Genomic DNA, 18,320 nt, shown 5'->3' with positions numbered 1-18,320 from the left:
CGCTGTACCTCAAATCGACAGGAGTACACCCGCGAGGACAGGCAAAGCTTCTGTACTAACAGTTCTATACGCCTTGCACAAGAATATCAACGCCAATCGTTGACTCTGGAGCAGTTTCTGCGCACAGCACCGATAGTTGCCCTATCGGCCCATACAGGTGATCCGTATGTAATGCAAGCTAAGTAAGTCGCTCCATAGATGATTTTGAGCGTAGTGAAAGACAGTCCCCATGTAGAGGTCGATATCCTTGTCAAGGCGTAAAAGTTACGTTTTGATTTTTCCCCGACGTTTTTATATGCTCTAGAAAGGAAAAATTTCGTTCTAAAATCAAACCTAAATAACAAACCGATTCTTTCCTTTTACAACAATATTATTAAATTTTATTCGCGGCGGTGATTTTAATATACCTTTTAAAAGCAGTTGGAACGTTTTGTGAGGTGCGAATGTAAGGCGATTTCTTTCACCCCATTCAGATATTAATTGTAAACACGTATCCGCCAAACTTTCAAGCCCCGATCTACTATTAGATTCTATTAGTAAGAGGCCGTCATCCGCATATCCGGTTAAAGTGCATCCTACAGGTAAGGGAATTGAAAGAAAATCATCGAAGCTCAAATTCCATAAATAAGGACCTACAACTGAGCCTTGTGGACATCCCATACTCAGCGACTTCGACACGGCATGGTGGCCGAGTTTCAGTTTGGATGTTCCGTACGAGAAGTATGAGTAAATTAGGGAATATATATTCCTATAGCAGCCTCGTATTTTTAACTTAAGAAGTATCATAGGCCACCAAGCATTGTCGAAGGCACCGGAGATGTCTAAGAAGATACCGAGTACATATTTATGTTCCGATATACTTACTGTTCTTCTAACCGATATTGCCGCGTCTGTAGTCGACCTACCTATGGTAAATCCGAATTGATTTTTGTGAAATACTGGTCCGCCCGGTAGCAGACGAGGGACAATGAGGCGTTCTAGAAGTTTACCTAAAGATGGTAACAACGTAATAGGTCTATATGACTTGGGATCATCGGGAGCCTTGTCGCCACTTTTAGGTATTATTCGAATGAAACCGGAGCGCCATATTCGCGGAAATATACCTTCAGCAATACATCGGTTAAAGACAGATAGTAACGAATCTCCGGCTGATTTACACGCTTCTTTAATCATCTTGTTAGACACTTTATCCTCGCCGGAGGCTTTGTTTAACGGCAGAGATGCAACAATGGCAATAAATTCATCTAATGTCGCAAGGTTTGAGACTGGAGAGTTTGGCAATTCCGCGGCCCACATTCTAATTTGGTTGTGATAATTGTTGTCATTAATAATATCATCGGGTATAAGTGAATGCAACAGTGCTTCCTCTAGTCTCCTCAATACCAGTCGTATAGCTATTATTAAATTTAATATTATCGATGTAAGATAAATTAATTGGTCTATTTGCTTTAAACTCTTGGTATAAAGGAGACCACGGGCCCTCCTTATCTAACCGCGCGGCGATTTTACGCAATAAATTACCTTTCGATTTTTGTACTGCTGCTCTATAGTGCGACCTGGCCATTTTAAGTTCATTAAAAGCAGATGTAAAAGTGTCACCTGTGACACAACGCTTTTAAGCCTATTAAACCTCCTGCGCGCCCTACGAAAAATTCGGCGTAGGTGGACTAGATTTTCGTTCCACCAATCACATCTACGAGTATTTGTAATTGAACCTCGACCGATAGCAACATCTGCACAGTATGTGAACGTGGCCGACATAAGTTCAGCACATGTTTCAGGTGAGAGATCATTGCGAGTAAAATCTCTGGCATGTCTAGCAAATAAAGAGCTAAAAGTCCCAGTTAGCCCCTTTAGTTTTATATCTAAAATCATAGTTGTTATGAATAAAACCTTGTGTCAATCTAGGCAAGAATTCGTACACAATCAGGCGATGGTCACTACATGACGCATCCGGCAGGACACGCCACCTATCAAGTCGAACGTCTCCACTAGAAAGTGTGACGTCAATAGAAGACTCGCCCGTAGGGCTACAGTATGTTGGTGGTGCATCGGGAGTATTGTGAATACCAAGATTCATCTCTGCGATGAAATCTTCGACGGCGCAACGCCGATCGGTATCGGTGGATCGATATTTGCCATACCAAAGAGTAGATGACGCATTAACGTCAGCGCCTATAATTACTTTACGACCTGCAAGTGATCGTAAAACCTGGCGGAGATGGTGTATATGTGGTCCTACCGGGTCACCGAGCATTGAAAGTAACAGCTCACTATGAAAACCTTACAGCTCGGATTTGAAACCTCCGCGACTGCACAGTGTGACGTCATGAGATTACGCACTGAAGTTACAGTGAAATTAGAGTTCGCTACATAAATGCCAGCTCGTGAGCTGCTATCAAGCTGTACGACTCTGCTACGCAGTCGAGCGTGTTGATATTGTTCCTGTACAAAGTGCAACGTCGAGTTTATAATCCCGAACTAACGTATCTAATTCCGACGTCGCCACCCTATCGTTGTGGAGATATAACTTGTCCGATAATAAAGTTATCCATATTAAATTTATTTAATAATTAGTTGACAAAATGAGGGTTTCTAAATTTCATGTTTGTATGACGGACATTCCTGAGACCCACAGCGATGGTCGTGGGGTTTCTTAAAACGTTTGCAAGTTGCGCATACGGGCTTAAAATCACGATTGTCCTTATGTGGACAAGCCTTGGTTTCATGTGCCTCGGCACAAACGGCACAAGTTGGTGTTTTAATGGTGCAGAACTTATGCACATGCCCGTATTGTTGGCAATTGAGGCAGCGGACTATCTCCACGTCATCAATAAACCTGCAAGTTGCCCAATCTATAAATAGTTTCTCTTTGGTCGCAACTAGATGTTTTCTCACTTCCGAATCAATTTCCACGCCTATCCATTTACGTCCGTGTTCCAAACTACGTCGCCGAACGATTTTACGGATTTAATGAAATCCTCCTTAATTGGCATTTCATCCTTAATATTTTGCCGATACAAAGCTGTTAAAAACGGTTTGTCTTCCATTGAGGATGGGACATCTTTAATTAAAATTCGCGGACGTCGACCTTTTGGTTTCTCTAAACGTAAACCAGCTGATTTTAATGCATCCACCGACTGGAGTTTGTGAATCTGACGTTCGTTGGCAACGCGAAGTACAACGCCAGCTTTCGCGGTTTTTAACGCCTACGATTTGAAACCCGTCGTCGCTAGGTTTAATTGCATTAAACAGCGCCTGTTTCGTGGCAGACGATGACGTGAGATCAGCTGTCCGCTCGCTAGTCGGGTAAGCCACTACGCACGGGAGAGGCGCGCGAGGCTCCATTGCCGGGGCTTGTTTTGGCAGACGGAGCTTAACGGAACTCGCGTAGGTCATTTTGCCGTCCGCTTTGGGTGGAGTATAACCTGCGGTTTGTAAGAGATGTAAGTGAAGTAAGTACGTGTATGAGTATCTGGTCCCGGTAGAGTCCCCAGCACGCGGCGTACACGCTGACCAGCACGTCGGCGGCGGAGCGCGGCGGCAGCGCGCCGCGCGCGGGCGAGCACTGCAGCCGCACGCCCGGCGCGCGCACGTCGCACACCCACTGGTCTACATAATACAGCATACCATCATCACCATCAGCGACATATACAATGGTAATTGCAACTTTAAATAAACTATTTTATTTTATATATTTACGTGAAATACAATAGTTTGCCAGAATACGTTTTTCTCCTTCCTGCAACTTAAGTGTCCTTCACGCTGAGAGATCAGATTTCGATTATAATTAAAAGTACTGCATGTCCTTATTCCTTGCCCCAACTATGCGACTCTTACCAAATGGTTTCCAAACAATTACTACACGAACCATTGAAGGAAATCTCAAGTGTTTACTTTTGGTTTTCCAATAGAAATGGCTACTCAGGTAGGACGACAATTTAGAAATGGTGCAAAACAAAATCGATATGACTATAATATTACACAATATAACGTTGCTCTTTATGACTGCATATTCTATGAAAACATTTCTAAAGCTTAAGAGATTAAAACCCAATATTGCTGTACAATAAATGCTAAATTTACTAAGTACTCAAGCCACTAATCGAATCTCCCTCTTGTGGTTTAACGGCGTCACGTGTTTAATCGCTCGTCAAACAGCGAATCCGCTCACGTCGTGTGAAAGCGAGCGTGGAAATCGCAGCTTGTTTTCGGCGGAGCGCGGCGCCCCGCCCTCACCCCGCCCTCACCCCGCCGTCACCCCGCCGTCACCCCGCAAACGCCACGCAGATGCTGACATGACACTTCACGCAATTTCACAACTAACTGAGAAAGTTCGTATGCTATTTTAGCTTTGAAACAGTTTGAGAATATAAAACAGCCGCTTACTTTTCATACCAATAAAATTGGCTCTTGCTTGTCTATAAGCAGGACCTACGACATTTATACATTGAAATTACTTTAAAATTATTAATAGGCACTGGTCTGTGCTTATAATCCTGAGACATGTATTCCATGTATTGCGAAATACTATACTGGCTTATACTATAAAGTCGCCAAATTTTGGGTACCGCTTACCGCTGACTGGGAGAGAATGCCCATGGCATTAAGTCCGCCTGTATACCTCGTGTACAAAGTGTTAATAAATAAATAATAAAATAAATACTACGGTGGTATTTATTTAGCCAGATTTTATACAGAAGTTCGTAACCAACATGCCTTAATATTCGTTAACGCTAATAGAAAAAAATATATAGAAACATCTTAACAATAAGACTAGCGCTAGGATAAGTCACTCCCAAACATAACGACGACAATCGTAACCTATTATGATTTCAGAACAAGGATATTATATAATGATGTTTACGTTGATGTATCAAGAGGTCTATATTTTGGTCGCTGGCTGCAGACCCGGCTAATTAACTCTTTCCGCTCTACTTAGAGGCACTGTAAGAGGAAGCACGCCAGTCGGAAGGCAGTAACGCGTAATGGCGCGGCAACAGCGAGATAACGTATGGAGATCGCTCGGTCTCGGGATACCGGACCTGCTCACTATTCACTACATGCAAATGTTACCATAAAATTTAATTTCGAGATATGCATGATATTATGATTTATTTTGTGTATTTTGGAAATGGATCTCGTGACGAAGGTGTCTTCATTTTAGGTTATAAGTTTAGTTATGAAATAATTTATTATTGCTAGCTTTGACAGTGAAGAAAACGCAAAACAAATCTGAATTAAATCAATCAATCATTACAGTTTTGTCCACGCTTACTGCTGAGCAACATTGTAAAGACGCTTTCATGTTACAATTGCAATAACCTTGAACCCAGGACACTACAGAATTGCGCTAATAAACACATTGTGTTTTCGTTTGCCGAACGGAAGATAGAGGAGTACTGTGATACTTGATGCTTCAATGTTTAATAGATGCGGCTAATAGAAGGCTCGCTTTGTCAATAAGCCGCATAAAATTTTCGTGAAGAGAGTGCTCAAAAATAAATCGGCTGATTACCGGCACGCTTTTTAGTGAGAAAACACGAGGTGTTTACGCGATTCAGCCGTTTAGTATGCACGGCGTGATTGTAACGAAATTTCGCTTGCCGTGCGCCGCCTCGTCCCGCCCTCGGACATTTTATTTACGGGTGCCTATGCCGAAAATAGAAACGAAACGACATAGTTAATAATAAAGACGAAATTAGAATTATATCTGTTTTAATTACAGGTAGTAATCATTTTATGAATAACACTTAAATATTCAGAGTACTATTGAAATATATTGAAACAGATATCATGGTGCTAAGATATTAGTATTCGCTTGCAAAGCGACTGTAAATAAGGCATTTGACCCACCATAATGCCTCACGTCAGTGTGTCGCGTTCTAAGATCAGTCTGTGTATATCCGTTTCCAAACATGCCAACATTATTGTACTGGCTCGCAAGAGGTTTCAGTTATTGATGTAATAAATACTAATATTGCAAATGTTTTTCTACGACAGGCTCTTTGAAATTTATATTCCATCGTTACAATTTTCGGCATAGCCACCCGGCGACTTCAGTCATGTATTAATTTTGTACAAGCTTCCGAATTTTTGCATAAGTTGACTAAATTCTGAACCATATAAAATCATCGTTAGTAAATTCAAATTCCATATTCAGAAATGTTATTGAACAGAAAAACCCAATAACACGGCTCGACCGAGTATTCAAACCCGAGGCAGCAGAATTGTAATGGTAAATGGTAGTCGTACTGCGAAACGAACACGCCACCAAGGCAGTCAAACAAAAAAAAATATCATTGTTACTTTATGTACTAGTGGACGAACAATAGGTAGTGAACTCTGCCGGCCTCCTTCGATACCAAATGTTCAGTAGATCCATCGCCGTTTTGTAATTAAAAGAAAAACGTTATTTTGAGAGTGAGGATATCTCGAGCTCATCGTAATCTAACTACATTATTAACTCTACGTTAGTCCGATGTAAATTTATTTCAGATGTTTATTTTAAATCATAAAATATTTCAACAAAATTCAAGTGAAAGCAAACTTTTAAAGCTCCCGCCGCCCTTTGGAACGGTCCAGTCGTTTCAACCCGTCTGTAAACGTTAAAGGTATTCCTGAAAAAGTATTAGTTTACGTTTATACATTTTACGTTGGCTTTGGCACTAGTCATAAATATTTACGTTAGGTCGTTTTTCATTATAGAAGAAAATAAATGTTGTTCCTTTTAGACTCGTATTTTCTTATTGAAGTTTAATATTATCTTTTATTTGTTTAAAAATATGTATGAGAATTACTCTTAGTAAATAGTCTTTCCATGTACCCTCACCCTAGTAAATTGTGGAGTCAGTACGATGAACTTTATGAAGGATGTTGTAGGAAGGATTTCACTTAGTTTTACGATCGGCTAACTTCAACCTCCTCTGGGGGATCCAACCCAGAATAAATTGTATCAAAGTAAGCCACGCAGAATAGAGTAAAATAAGGTAGTCATAAAGACATTTCCACATTAACACCATCTCATTTCTGAGATAACATACTCGGCGTACAGAGCAAAAACGTCCCAAATGTTATTCTGATGACTTGTGAGTTATGTTCCCTCTCCACACCCTTAGGGTTTTTTCGAGTAGATGCTGATTACCGCTTGTGAAGTGTGAGGCGTCATAATAATATTACTCAGTGTCACATTAGGTACCTTATTAATTATATATTAGACTGCTTCGGCGATGTTTTTATATTGCGCGTGATATTTTAATAACGTAGTTTGTATCTAGACATTTTTGTATTAGTTTATTTGTTTTGCTTAAATAAAGTAAACATAACAAAACATACATACATACATTGGATATAAAAGCACGACGTGCGTGGCGGAGATGGTAAATGAAAAAAATCAAACATGATAAATGAAATAATAGTATTGTATTATGACTGCCTGGGTGGCGTAGTTGTATTGCATGTCCGGTACAATAGCGCTCTGAGGTCCTGGGTTCGAATCCCGGGTCGGGCAAAGTGATATTTGGGTTTTCTGCTCAGTATCAGCCCGGAGTCTGGAATTTGTGCCCGATATGGCGATAGGCTCGCCCCCTATCACATCATGGGACGGAACATACTTGGCGAAAAGTGGGTGCCCTGGTTGTGCTTCTGCATTACTTTCGGGGATAAATGCGTGAAGTTATGTATGTATGTATATTGTATTATTAGTAGGTAACATAAATAAGATACTTTTAATAGTAAGAGAGTCTGCATTTTTTTCCAGCGGCAATGTGTAAACATATTGTAATGCTTCAAAGTAATGAGCGCAGTGCCATACAATACTCTTTCACTCAAAGCTAGCATGTTGCAGTCAAAGTTTGCATGTTAGTTAATGTCTTTATTATAATATTGTGTCGCTTACCACAACGAGGGCACCCACCTGTCTACAAATTAAATTGTATAAAACAAAATAATCATATTAAAATAACAAAGTGAAATCTCTTTTTTCTAAAATCCAATTTTCCACGAGGGCTCTACGCGCTAAATCCTTTTTCCTCTGGTGCGAGGCCGCCCACGCACGTTCGTGTCTACAGAATTGTGGAAGATGACGCTTTTGATAGTTTGCCGTTTGTTTTACGTGTACAAATAATTGAGTTGATTATTAAATTATACTTTTCAATTCACAAATTATTATTATTATTAACCTATTGAAATATCTGTTATTGAAATTAAATTAATAACATTGTAAATTTCCAATATTGTAACGCTTGCAAAGACTTAGTTAAGTCCGTGCAATAAAATCCAATATACAAGCACTTGACGCGATACTTCAACGAGGCAATACGACGGTAGTAAGTACCGGACGCAATTCAATCTATTGCATTCCGTATTGCCGGTTATTTAAATGGAATAGTATCTGTATATATCTTTGTTTATTGTCATGGAATTTGGGTTGTTTTTGTTATGACTAGACGTAGAGGCTGTTGTCTGTATGTAATGTTTTCACATATTGGGTAGAAACGGTGGAGCATACTTTGGTGTAGATAAATACAATTAAGGCTATGTTTAATCCTTGTAATAAGCTCTTATGGAATTATTAAATGACACACGAGCTGATCCGTGACCAATAAGTAGCAATATAAAAAGTAAGGTACCCTTGAATCGATGGACGAAGTCAAACAAAGAGAATCGGTAATAACCGGACAAAATTTAAATGTTATTAAATTGTAACACCCTCCCGCCCGCACCGTGCTCCCCCTCGCGCGGACCCTCACGCGTCCTCACTGAGTCCCGTTTAAACGAAGCAAACACTATTACGTCTGTTTTGTTTCTGAGCCGAGAATATTAACCGCTAATTAAATTAAGGCATTTGTTTAAAGTTTGTAGAGCGCTATTAACACCCAGATACAATTAAGCAAAAATGTTTTAAACATTTGGAACAATGTACTGAATTGGGATCATTAGGGTCTATTTAATTATTAAACAAATGACTATCAAGAGACGACATTATCGCCTTAAAAATCTAGTCACGAAAGAGTTTTGTGTTTCGCGTCGGCATCTTAAAGACTGAAAACAACAGAGATAGGCAGTTCGATCTTCAGATAATTTGGAATTAATTTAGGAAAACACTTATCCTCGGAGATAAAATGTAAATCCATTATCAAATATCTATTCGTAAATACATATAATTGGATTCAAACAGTGTATACCACTTACACAACATTGATGCGAAATTAATTAGCGGCGAACCGAAATCAGATATTGCAGAGTTTGATTCGCCAACGTTAATTACAATCAAAATAACAAATCAATTTGTACCAATCTCGATTTCCTGTTTCATTACAGGTGAATTGATTATTTGTGATCCTAACTTTAATAATTCGAATAATGCCCGATTTTTTTACGCAACTAAATAACAAGACGAAGAAGCCGCTCGCCTGTTGGTAAGCGACCACTACCCACAAACAGTATCAACACTACCTGAATATTGACTTAAAACACTCCGAGGAACTGCTATGTGTCGCAGTATTTGGATAACACGGCGGCGTTATACGGCACAACCTCCAAAAACGAAAAACATTATAAGTTATAGAATTATTCAGGTCATTCACATTGAATAATGTGTTTGCATTAAAATTGTCCAAAGTTGGGTTCCTAAAGGCCTAGTGTGGAGGATTTGCGAGGGTTCTCTGTTCAGGGACTGCGCCGAGAAAACGACCCAAATGCGGCCAGCAATTCACTTCCAGTACGTTTATTATTAAACGGGTAACCTGCCCTAGTTCTTTATTTTCATAGTATAGCTATATCACCGTTTGCTCTACACGCTTTTCCCCCGTCAATGTCCCTTCCTGGGATAAAAAATGTTTACAATCACTGATTCTAGACATCTCGTTAAACAAATAAAAATTTATTCAGCTTTACATAATAGTAGGCGTAGATTTTACACACACAGAGAGAGAGAGAGAGAGAGAGAGAGTGTGTATTGATGGAGATTGTATACAGCATGAATGGGCTCACACTACTGCGACAGTATTACGAAGAAACAAAAATTGTCGTGAAGTGGCATGTTTACGCCTTTGTTCACTACTTAGATTGCCCAGAGCCGAAACGTGTCGCACTCCCAATATTTTGATTGCTGTGAGAGGTGGGCACACGCAACCATTTGACCCACCAGCTTGCTTGCTACAAAAAATAGCCAAATAATAAAACAACACCCCCAGACGTATACAATAAAGCGTTGCATAAATTACCTAATTTTAAATTCAATTAGGCATTACGTATTTTTTTGTGCGAGACAATGACCACTCCCCGCGCGGCGATCCCAAATTTTATTTCGCTATTTACGGACAATAGCAGGTCGAGCTTATTTATAGCTGCTATTAATTAGGATTGTTTGGGATTTAATTTTAGTCTCTGTACACTAGTTTAATATTACAGATCATTTCATGAATTTAAATATAATTTTATTAGGGTAACGGTGGTGTACATGCTGTGAAATGTGAACTGGAGACTCTGTGAAGTTTTTGGTGCAATTCCGCTTCTAAAAAACATTATTTTTCTATTTAGATATCGCTCAGTTATAAAAAAGTTTAAGTATATCAGAGCTATAGAGTTTATACCTGTCATCGGCTTAGAGGTCTGAAGTTAAATCTTACATATCAGATTTTGCATAATGGATATTTCGTATTATGGCACACAATGTGTTCAATTCTACACATCAGAATTCAGAGATAGGAGACCGGAGGTCATAAATCACCGGCTACCACACGGTAGAGGTAAAATCTCGGACATGAAAATTTGCGTGTCGGGTATTTTATGTAACACATAGTACATTGAATGCTATCAGAATGCAGAGTTAAGAAATCTGAGGATAAAGTAATCATATTATCCATAGAAATTGGTCATATAAGACATGAAGTTTACACTTGTCTTTGAGTTGTGCCCATTTAATTTATTAGTAATACGTCTTTTATCAAAAACCATAGCGACAGTTGAACTTTTATTTATCGTCGCCACGGCAAACTGGCCTCACTCCACCTGAAGTTAAATGAAGAAAACCAAAAACATCGACCGGCAAGATATGAACATCCCCGGACCAGCTCTCCTTAATTTTCTTCTTCATGCTCCAGTAGAAGGGCCGCAAGTTGTAGAAAGGAGGGAACCCGTATACTAGCAAACCGTTCAACAGCTCAATGGTGTGGCAGAAATATGAATTACCTTTTGATTTGAGTTGAGATGGAAGGGACCCCGATCTGTCACAGTACCTGCGTGGAGCGTCCTGCTGTGCACCCTCGGCCAGCGGCGCACGGCGCTGCTCCAGCGCGCGCTCACCGACGACTCGTTGCGGATCACCAGCCGCCGGGAACGAACTGGTACACACATATTTTAATATACTTCTCAATTACACACATACTCTCTCAAAAATCCACTTTTAAAAGTTACCTTATGACTTTGTTGTTGTATGATAAGTTTTACTTGAAGTCAGTAAGTACATGACGAGACGATAGCATCAAAATTCTATAAACTCAGACCTCAAATTATAAATTCAAATTCCCAGGCGTGTTTGCACTAGTGCTAACCGCGTCGGAATCTAAATTCCGCAAAAAAACCCCTCGAAGACCAAATTTATTCTGACAAGGATTTCGAACAGCTGCCAAAATGCGGTGCATCGCGGTTTGTACCGGTATGTCTTGACGGGTGAAATAAATAAACGATACCGGTCGATATCTGCTGATAGATCCCGAAATCCATTACAGAAAACCCTAATATTTTAGGATTTAAGAGAATTTAATGTTTTACAAGTAAATGCGGAAACCACTCAAAAAGATTTTAATGAAATTTAAAGCTCTTATAAACATTATCCTACAATGTTAAAACAAAAAGTGTTTTATTTTCCGCGCAGTCATGCCATTGCCTCCTGTCGCTGGTACACATTCCCGTGGCGACATCGCGCCGCTCTCTTGTATCCTGTTATTCTTATCGCGCTGTCCCGGAACAGTGACAAGTTCATTAGCGTGGTAGTTGACAGTAAATCCCCCGTGACAGATAGGAACAGTCGGGATCGGAGATGCCCGTGATTAATAGTGCGAGCTTACGACGTGTCTGTGCAAACCCTTCTAATTGTGCTGGCTTAGACTTGAGACTCCTTGATATTGAGAAATTGTTCTCTACAAGTACATATTATAATTATTGACTTTAAAATATTACATTTAAATTGTTGGTATATTGTATTTGTACTTGGGTGAAGAAAGATTTTAGTGTAATAGTTTGTGACTCAAAATATGATTATAATTTTAAAATATAAGAATTGAGATGGCAAAAACTTTTAAAAATAACGTCAATGGCGTAGATGTTCTGGTTACATGCGGTACGATAGCTATGGTGAATTCTTGGGTTCAATTCTCGGATTTAATGGAAATGATGCTGAACTTTGCTATTCAGTATCTCCGTGGAGTCTGGGGTTTGTGCCTAATAGCTCGCCCCCTATCACATCTTGAGACGGAATACAAAGACGACATTGTGTGCATGCATGTGCCTGCACACAATGTCGTCGCAGTGTGTATATGTGTGTTATGAAATAAATCTTACTTGTAATAAAATAAAATAATATATTAACAAAATTTGGTATACTATTTACAAGTCGAACCTAATCAAGTCGTAACAAAAAGATCCCGAAAACATATAACATTGTTTGTGCTCAATGAAACCCACGGGAATTCCTTGTTACAATATTTACTCACTCAACATTCTCAGGGATAATGTCTGAATTACAATAAAAGCTCTCCCTCTGAGGATGGACCAATTACAGCCGCATTTTTACAAGATGTTTCTTATTTAAAAGCACACAAAAGGCTGAAGCATAATAAAGGACACGCAAGATTAGAAGGTCGTTCGAGGGCTGCTGAGTCTCAGCTGTCTGTGCGAAGTAGCGTGCTTGCTGACGTGCAGGCTGACGCAGTCTATATTAGACTTTATAACGTATATTTTCCGTTTTATAGTTGAAGGAGTGAACGGAAATCTGTATGATTACACGGTTATAACGAAAAGAAAAGTTTTTCTAAATCGCATGTTAGGAAATACTATTATTCCAGATGAGAAAATAAAGGAAGAACTCTGCGATATAGCTGTAGTTCTAGTTTTTTGTCATTTGGCATAGTCTACATTGCTCAAGTGTACAGTGGAAATACAAATTTTCAATCAATAATCAACGTTTTGTGCCTCGACGGTCGCGAGTTGTTTAACTGGCTTCATTTTCTACATTATGCTGTGCTGTGTCATCTACGTGTGACCAACGTCTTAGTCTATACATCGGATGGAATTTGCGAGACGATTCCCAATGAAGCACGTGTAATATACCCGATCTATTTTTTGACAGTTATGTATTTGTAAAAATATGTTGTTGAATTTATTTATTTTGTTAACGTCGAATTATTCAAGATCGACAACCTGTTGATAGTACAAATAATTATAATTGTTTTTGTACACGAAAACTTAGTCGGGTAAAGGTACCTCAGGCGGCGCTAAGTGAGGCTGTTGGGTTGCGGTTTGAAGGAAATTAAGACAGAGATAATTACTGGGCTTTATGAGACTTAACGCCTGATATCTGAGTGTGTAAAGTAGTTTTATGCAGTATTTCATCATCAAAGTACTCAGTGACATTACGACAGATTGTGGGCAGTCGTAGTGCTCCTATTTAGTTTTTGGGCAAACAATTTTTTCTCTCATAACAAACATTATTTTAAATACTCTTCGTTTTTAAACTACACGGCGCGGCGTTATTTTTATATTTTGTAATAATAATTGTTTTTCTAAACTTTTCTCATTTTGTAAATGCTTTTATGACGCAGATAGAACATTATATTTTTCTCTTTTTCATTTAACTAATAACATTATTAAGCGGCGTTGGTAATTTATCATCCATTTGTAAATACATTTTTTATTTAATTTTGTGAAAAGAAATATTTTTTCGAGTGGCTTTATTTATGTTAGTTTTTGCGTTTAAGGGGTTCAGAAGTGGGAATATTCGTTTGACAATATTCGTGAGTGGCAGAGGTGGCATGAATAGGTTAGCTCGACTGGAAGTGTACTTTTGCGTCATAGAAAACCTGTTTGAAGTGGTGTGGCTGGTACTACAACTAATATTACTACTATGTTGGACTGTCAATAGTCTTTCTGAATGCTTGAGAAATTTCTATTCCTCTTCCAATCTCGTTTTATATTTATTAAATGGTATCATGTATATATGTTTTCTGGATGCATGACTGTCTGCGAATAGTGATGATAATTTACTATTACGGGACCCACCTATTCTATCACCAACTTTCTGCTAAGTATAAAAATTCAAGGGAAGAGTTCGAGCTAGTTAACCCGGCTTCGAAGGCACCGATATATATCGTATTGATACAATATGCTGTATTTAAAAAGCAGTACCTGTTCTGAGCGGCAGGTCCCTGAACTGCAGACAGATCGGTTCGTAGTGGTCGGGCAGTAGCGGCTTGACGGAGCAGCAGCACGGGCACACCCTCGTCAGCGCCGGCGGCTCCTCCACTGATCATCACACATCATATCACATTAAAATTAATATTATTACAGGAATAAACAAAAATGTTAACAAAAGTTTTTATTCCTGAAGCCTGTTATTAAAAGTTGGACTCGTATTTCTTCTAAAGCGCATATAAATACTTTTTATTATTTCTGTCGTTAAATATACTATGGACCTCAAAGCCCAACATATTCTTTTGATCCTTTAAATGAAATAAAACATAAGTCAATTGCCAATTAAATGGATCAGACCTAATTTCCGTCATAATTTGGAAATGTAGGTGTAATTGTTTTCAAAATTATGAACTATAAAAAATTTCCTGCACCTACAGGGGTCAATTGCTCTTGAACTATCAAAAATTCACTCTCTAGAGAAGCAAACAAGGAATCCCGGACAATATTATATTTCGACCATAAGTCTGTCAAGTCGAAGATTTAGGGTCAATTTAACAGATAACATCAGCTTTACTGCCGGATGAAATGGGATCTATTTTCCTTTACTTTCTGCGGTTATAAAGTGTCAGTAATTCATTGTTTCCTCAACTACGAAATGTGATGTTATGAAATTGTTTTTGTGTACTTGCCTTTTGCTTTATAATAAGTGCTAGGAACACACTTGGGTATTAAAGAGGTGGAGTTTTGGCTTCTTTTTATAGGGAAGAAAATTAGAAATATTATTTTTAGGTGATTTTAATTCAAAATACACGAATCGTTTAGAATTTGACAATAGTATTTTCGATCGTTACTAAAGGTAAGCTCCGGTAACTGAAGGATCATTTGCACTTCCATCTTACTTATACAAGCGTGAACTTATGTTTGTATGACCCGAAACGATAAGTTCTTAGTTAATCACAAATAATTAGTATTTCTTGCAAAAGTCCTGTTTCTAAAAAAACGAAAAAAAAGCAAGCAGATGAGCGCCATTCTAAACCTAAGCAATCCCATTTGAAAGGATTTCAGGGCGGCTGGTGTCTGGCACAAAATGAGTCTTCATTGTCAGGCAATGAGTTTAACAAACATAGGACTTACATACTATCACTATAATTTGTAGGATTAATTGACACAATATCGATTTCTCCTCATATCGCAAAGTTGGCCTTATCTATATTACTTATAAATCTTGCAACCGATCCGTCAAGGCACCGATATTATTCTTTCTCGTCACTTACGTGAAAACTAAAATTGTGACTCTGGGTGATGCAGTGCTTTATTGAATCTACTTCGATCAACTCTCCAAGACGCCATGATATCTATAATAATGACTGATCTATACACTAATACTCTTCCTACGAACAAACTTACTTCGTTACAGTGACTTGTCTATTCTTGCACTCTTTCTACGATCGATGTTTGTTACTTCGTTTTTCAGAAAAGCCATCCAGCAATAGTGAGTGACGGTGGGAATCCAGCACCATTTGTACGCGGCCGGGCGTCGCGCCGTCGACGGCTGATTCATGTAAATAGAATTCGGCGCGTCTGTGCCGCTATTATATTTTGTAATTACGTGCCAGCTGCCGTGATCCGGTTGTTAAATTCTGTTCGCTGGTGAAAGTATTCAGCGTGGTGTGTTTTTGCTTTGTTTGTTCCAAAAATGCTATGAGTATAATTCTTGTATTAACGCATTCAATTACTTGTGATTATCCCTCCATAGTTAACCATGTCTGTTCTCAGTGCTCATTGTATGCAAGAATTTGAATCCCTCCCACAGCGTACCCTTGGACGAGGATCAAGGGATAATATTATTTTTCTTTATGTTTCAACAACCTAATCTCCTTTGGCACGGCCATTCATGTTACGACTTTTATTGGGCCATCACATCCAGTCGCGAGCACTTCACTTTACACACATCATTTGTATGACTTCAAATCGTTTTGCAATATCAGGCGTATGTTACTAACGTTCAACTATAATTCAAATAGAAACATTACGCCGCTGACTGCGTCGTTCAGAACGTGCGGGACATGAATAAAATGCAAGCGCAGGCACGCGACCAACTCGGTTCAGTTAGGGAGAACAGGCATTGTTGTAGGAAAATCGAGCATGGCTCGGAACTTTATCCACCGGCCAGGCTGTAGCCAAGTACATCTAAGTATAGAATAAAATAAAGTCATATGTGTTTCTAGCTAAGTGGTAGCACCATTGCACAGACAATCGACTTGAAACAGCAGTTTTGTTGTTCCATTTCGAATGTCAATGAAATTTTGGTGACATGAACGTTCTCGTTTCGAGTGTAGTTGGTTTCCCAGTTTAAAGGGAAACATTACGCAACGAGTTTCGCACTTGATTGTTAAGCTGGAATCCTGGTGGACCTACTTATATTCAATAATATTATGTACAGTTAGTGAAGATTATTATTATTCAACAAATACAATATAATCAAAAACATTACTGCGGAGGAAATGTCCGTGCAGGAGGGCCCTTACAAAGCACCTAACATCACAACTGCTTGAGGATTCATGACGCCCGCTCATTTTGCTTTGCATTTTAATTTCGATCCAACAAATTGGACAGACGAGGGACGTGCGCGGGGTGTAGTAGGCAACGGGGGAGGAGGGGGGATTGAAAAATTTCAGGTGGGAAATGTTGGGAGCTAATGTGCTTTATTCATGTTGCGTTCGACACGAAATCTCTTGTAGAAATATTTATTAATTTAAAATTGATTTCATTATGCTTTGTAATTATTCAATTATTGAGTAAATAATGTAACTTAACGTGTTGGTCTAGTGGTGCTTGAGGTCACACAGTTCGATTGTATAACTAAGCCGCTTCATTTGTATGCGACATGCGAGAAAAGGCTTATTACGTCGACTTCAAGCTGAAGTAGGAAAGGACATAAAGACAGAGATTTGAGGTTTTTGCAAATTTGATGTCAATTGAAATTCCACGCTAATTTTTAATGAAAAATAACGTACGTATGCGATACATCAAATCGTTAATGCCTAAACAATCTGTCATGGAAATTCTCTATTGTATCACTACTTGCAGCGTTATTTTACGATGAGAGCACAAATAAAAAAATGTCGTTTTGAATTTGTGTATTTCACTAAACTTTGTTACGTGATCAAAGGTTTGCAATCACATGCAGCGTACGTTGAAAATACATTCGACCATTTTATACTCGTTTATAATTTCGCTATAGTATACATTCGTTCTCTATCAAACAAAACAATACTCTTTTATATATACTTTCGTAACTGTCCTTACAATACGCATATTTACTATAAATTCTGTGTAATTTCTTCAGTTTACAAAAAGTAACAGAAAAACAAGAAGCAAAAAAGAAAAGTATTATCGCTCTAACAATTATTTTAAGGTTATACAAGAAAATTATTTACTGATTATTTTTTATACTAGATTACCAACATAACTATTTTGAAGCGTCAATTTCCAATAATACGGCGTCACTTCAGTCAAACAGATTAAAAACGAAGTAATCTCCATCGGATCTCTATCGATTAAAATCAACACGCAAAGAAAAACAAATAAAAAACGCATACAAAGGGCCGCGATGACCTCGACTTCTTGTGACGCGAACTAACTCCAGAGATCAGAAGAAAACTCCGCAAGGGGTCCGACTCGGAACCGGCGTAGTTAGTGAACGCTCGCCGGACCGCTTTAACGATACAAAGCGCAAAGCGTTCGCTAATTTTCCTTTTCCCCGCCTTCAAATAGGGCAGTTTCCTACGATGGATCGTTTGCTGACAAAAAGTTGTTATATTACCTAGCCCTATTTGATTTCAAACATATGTGACTTATTATCGGATTATGTTTGCGATATGACGAACGCTACCTGATAAAATGTG

General features: G+C 38.8%; 1 protein-coding gene across 1 annotated transcript in view; it reads right to left on the bottom strand.

The window, feature by feature from the left end:
- The window catches only part of LOC115442940, a 111,050-nt gene that overhangs the window by 26,324 nt on the left and 66,406 nt on the right, over positions 1-18,320 (bottom strand). Inside the window, exons 24-27 of the mRNA XM_037438465.1 lie at positions 14,407-14,523; positions 11,194-11,345; positions 3,429-3,607; positions 2,637-2,839 (exon numbers count right to left, since the gene is read on the bottom strand). Of these exons, the coding sequence (XP_037294362.1) occupies positions 2,637-2,839; positions 3,429-3,607; positions 11,194-11,345; positions 14,407-14,523 (651 nt within the window). The remainder of the gene's footprint in view (positions 1-2,636; positions 2,840-3,428; positions 3,608-11,193; positions 11,346-14,406; positions 14,524-18,320) is intronic.

The sequence above is a fragment of the Manduca sexta genome, chromosome 14, assembly GCF_014839805.1.
Source record: "Manduca sexta isolate Smith_Timp_Sample1 chromosome 14, JHU_Msex_v1.0, whole genome shotgun sequence".
NCBI classification, from domain to species: Eukaryota; Metazoa; Arthropoda; class Insecta; order Lepidoptera; family Sphingidae; genus Manduca; species Manduca sexta.
This window is presented reverse-complemented; position numbering and strand designations above follow the sequence as displayed.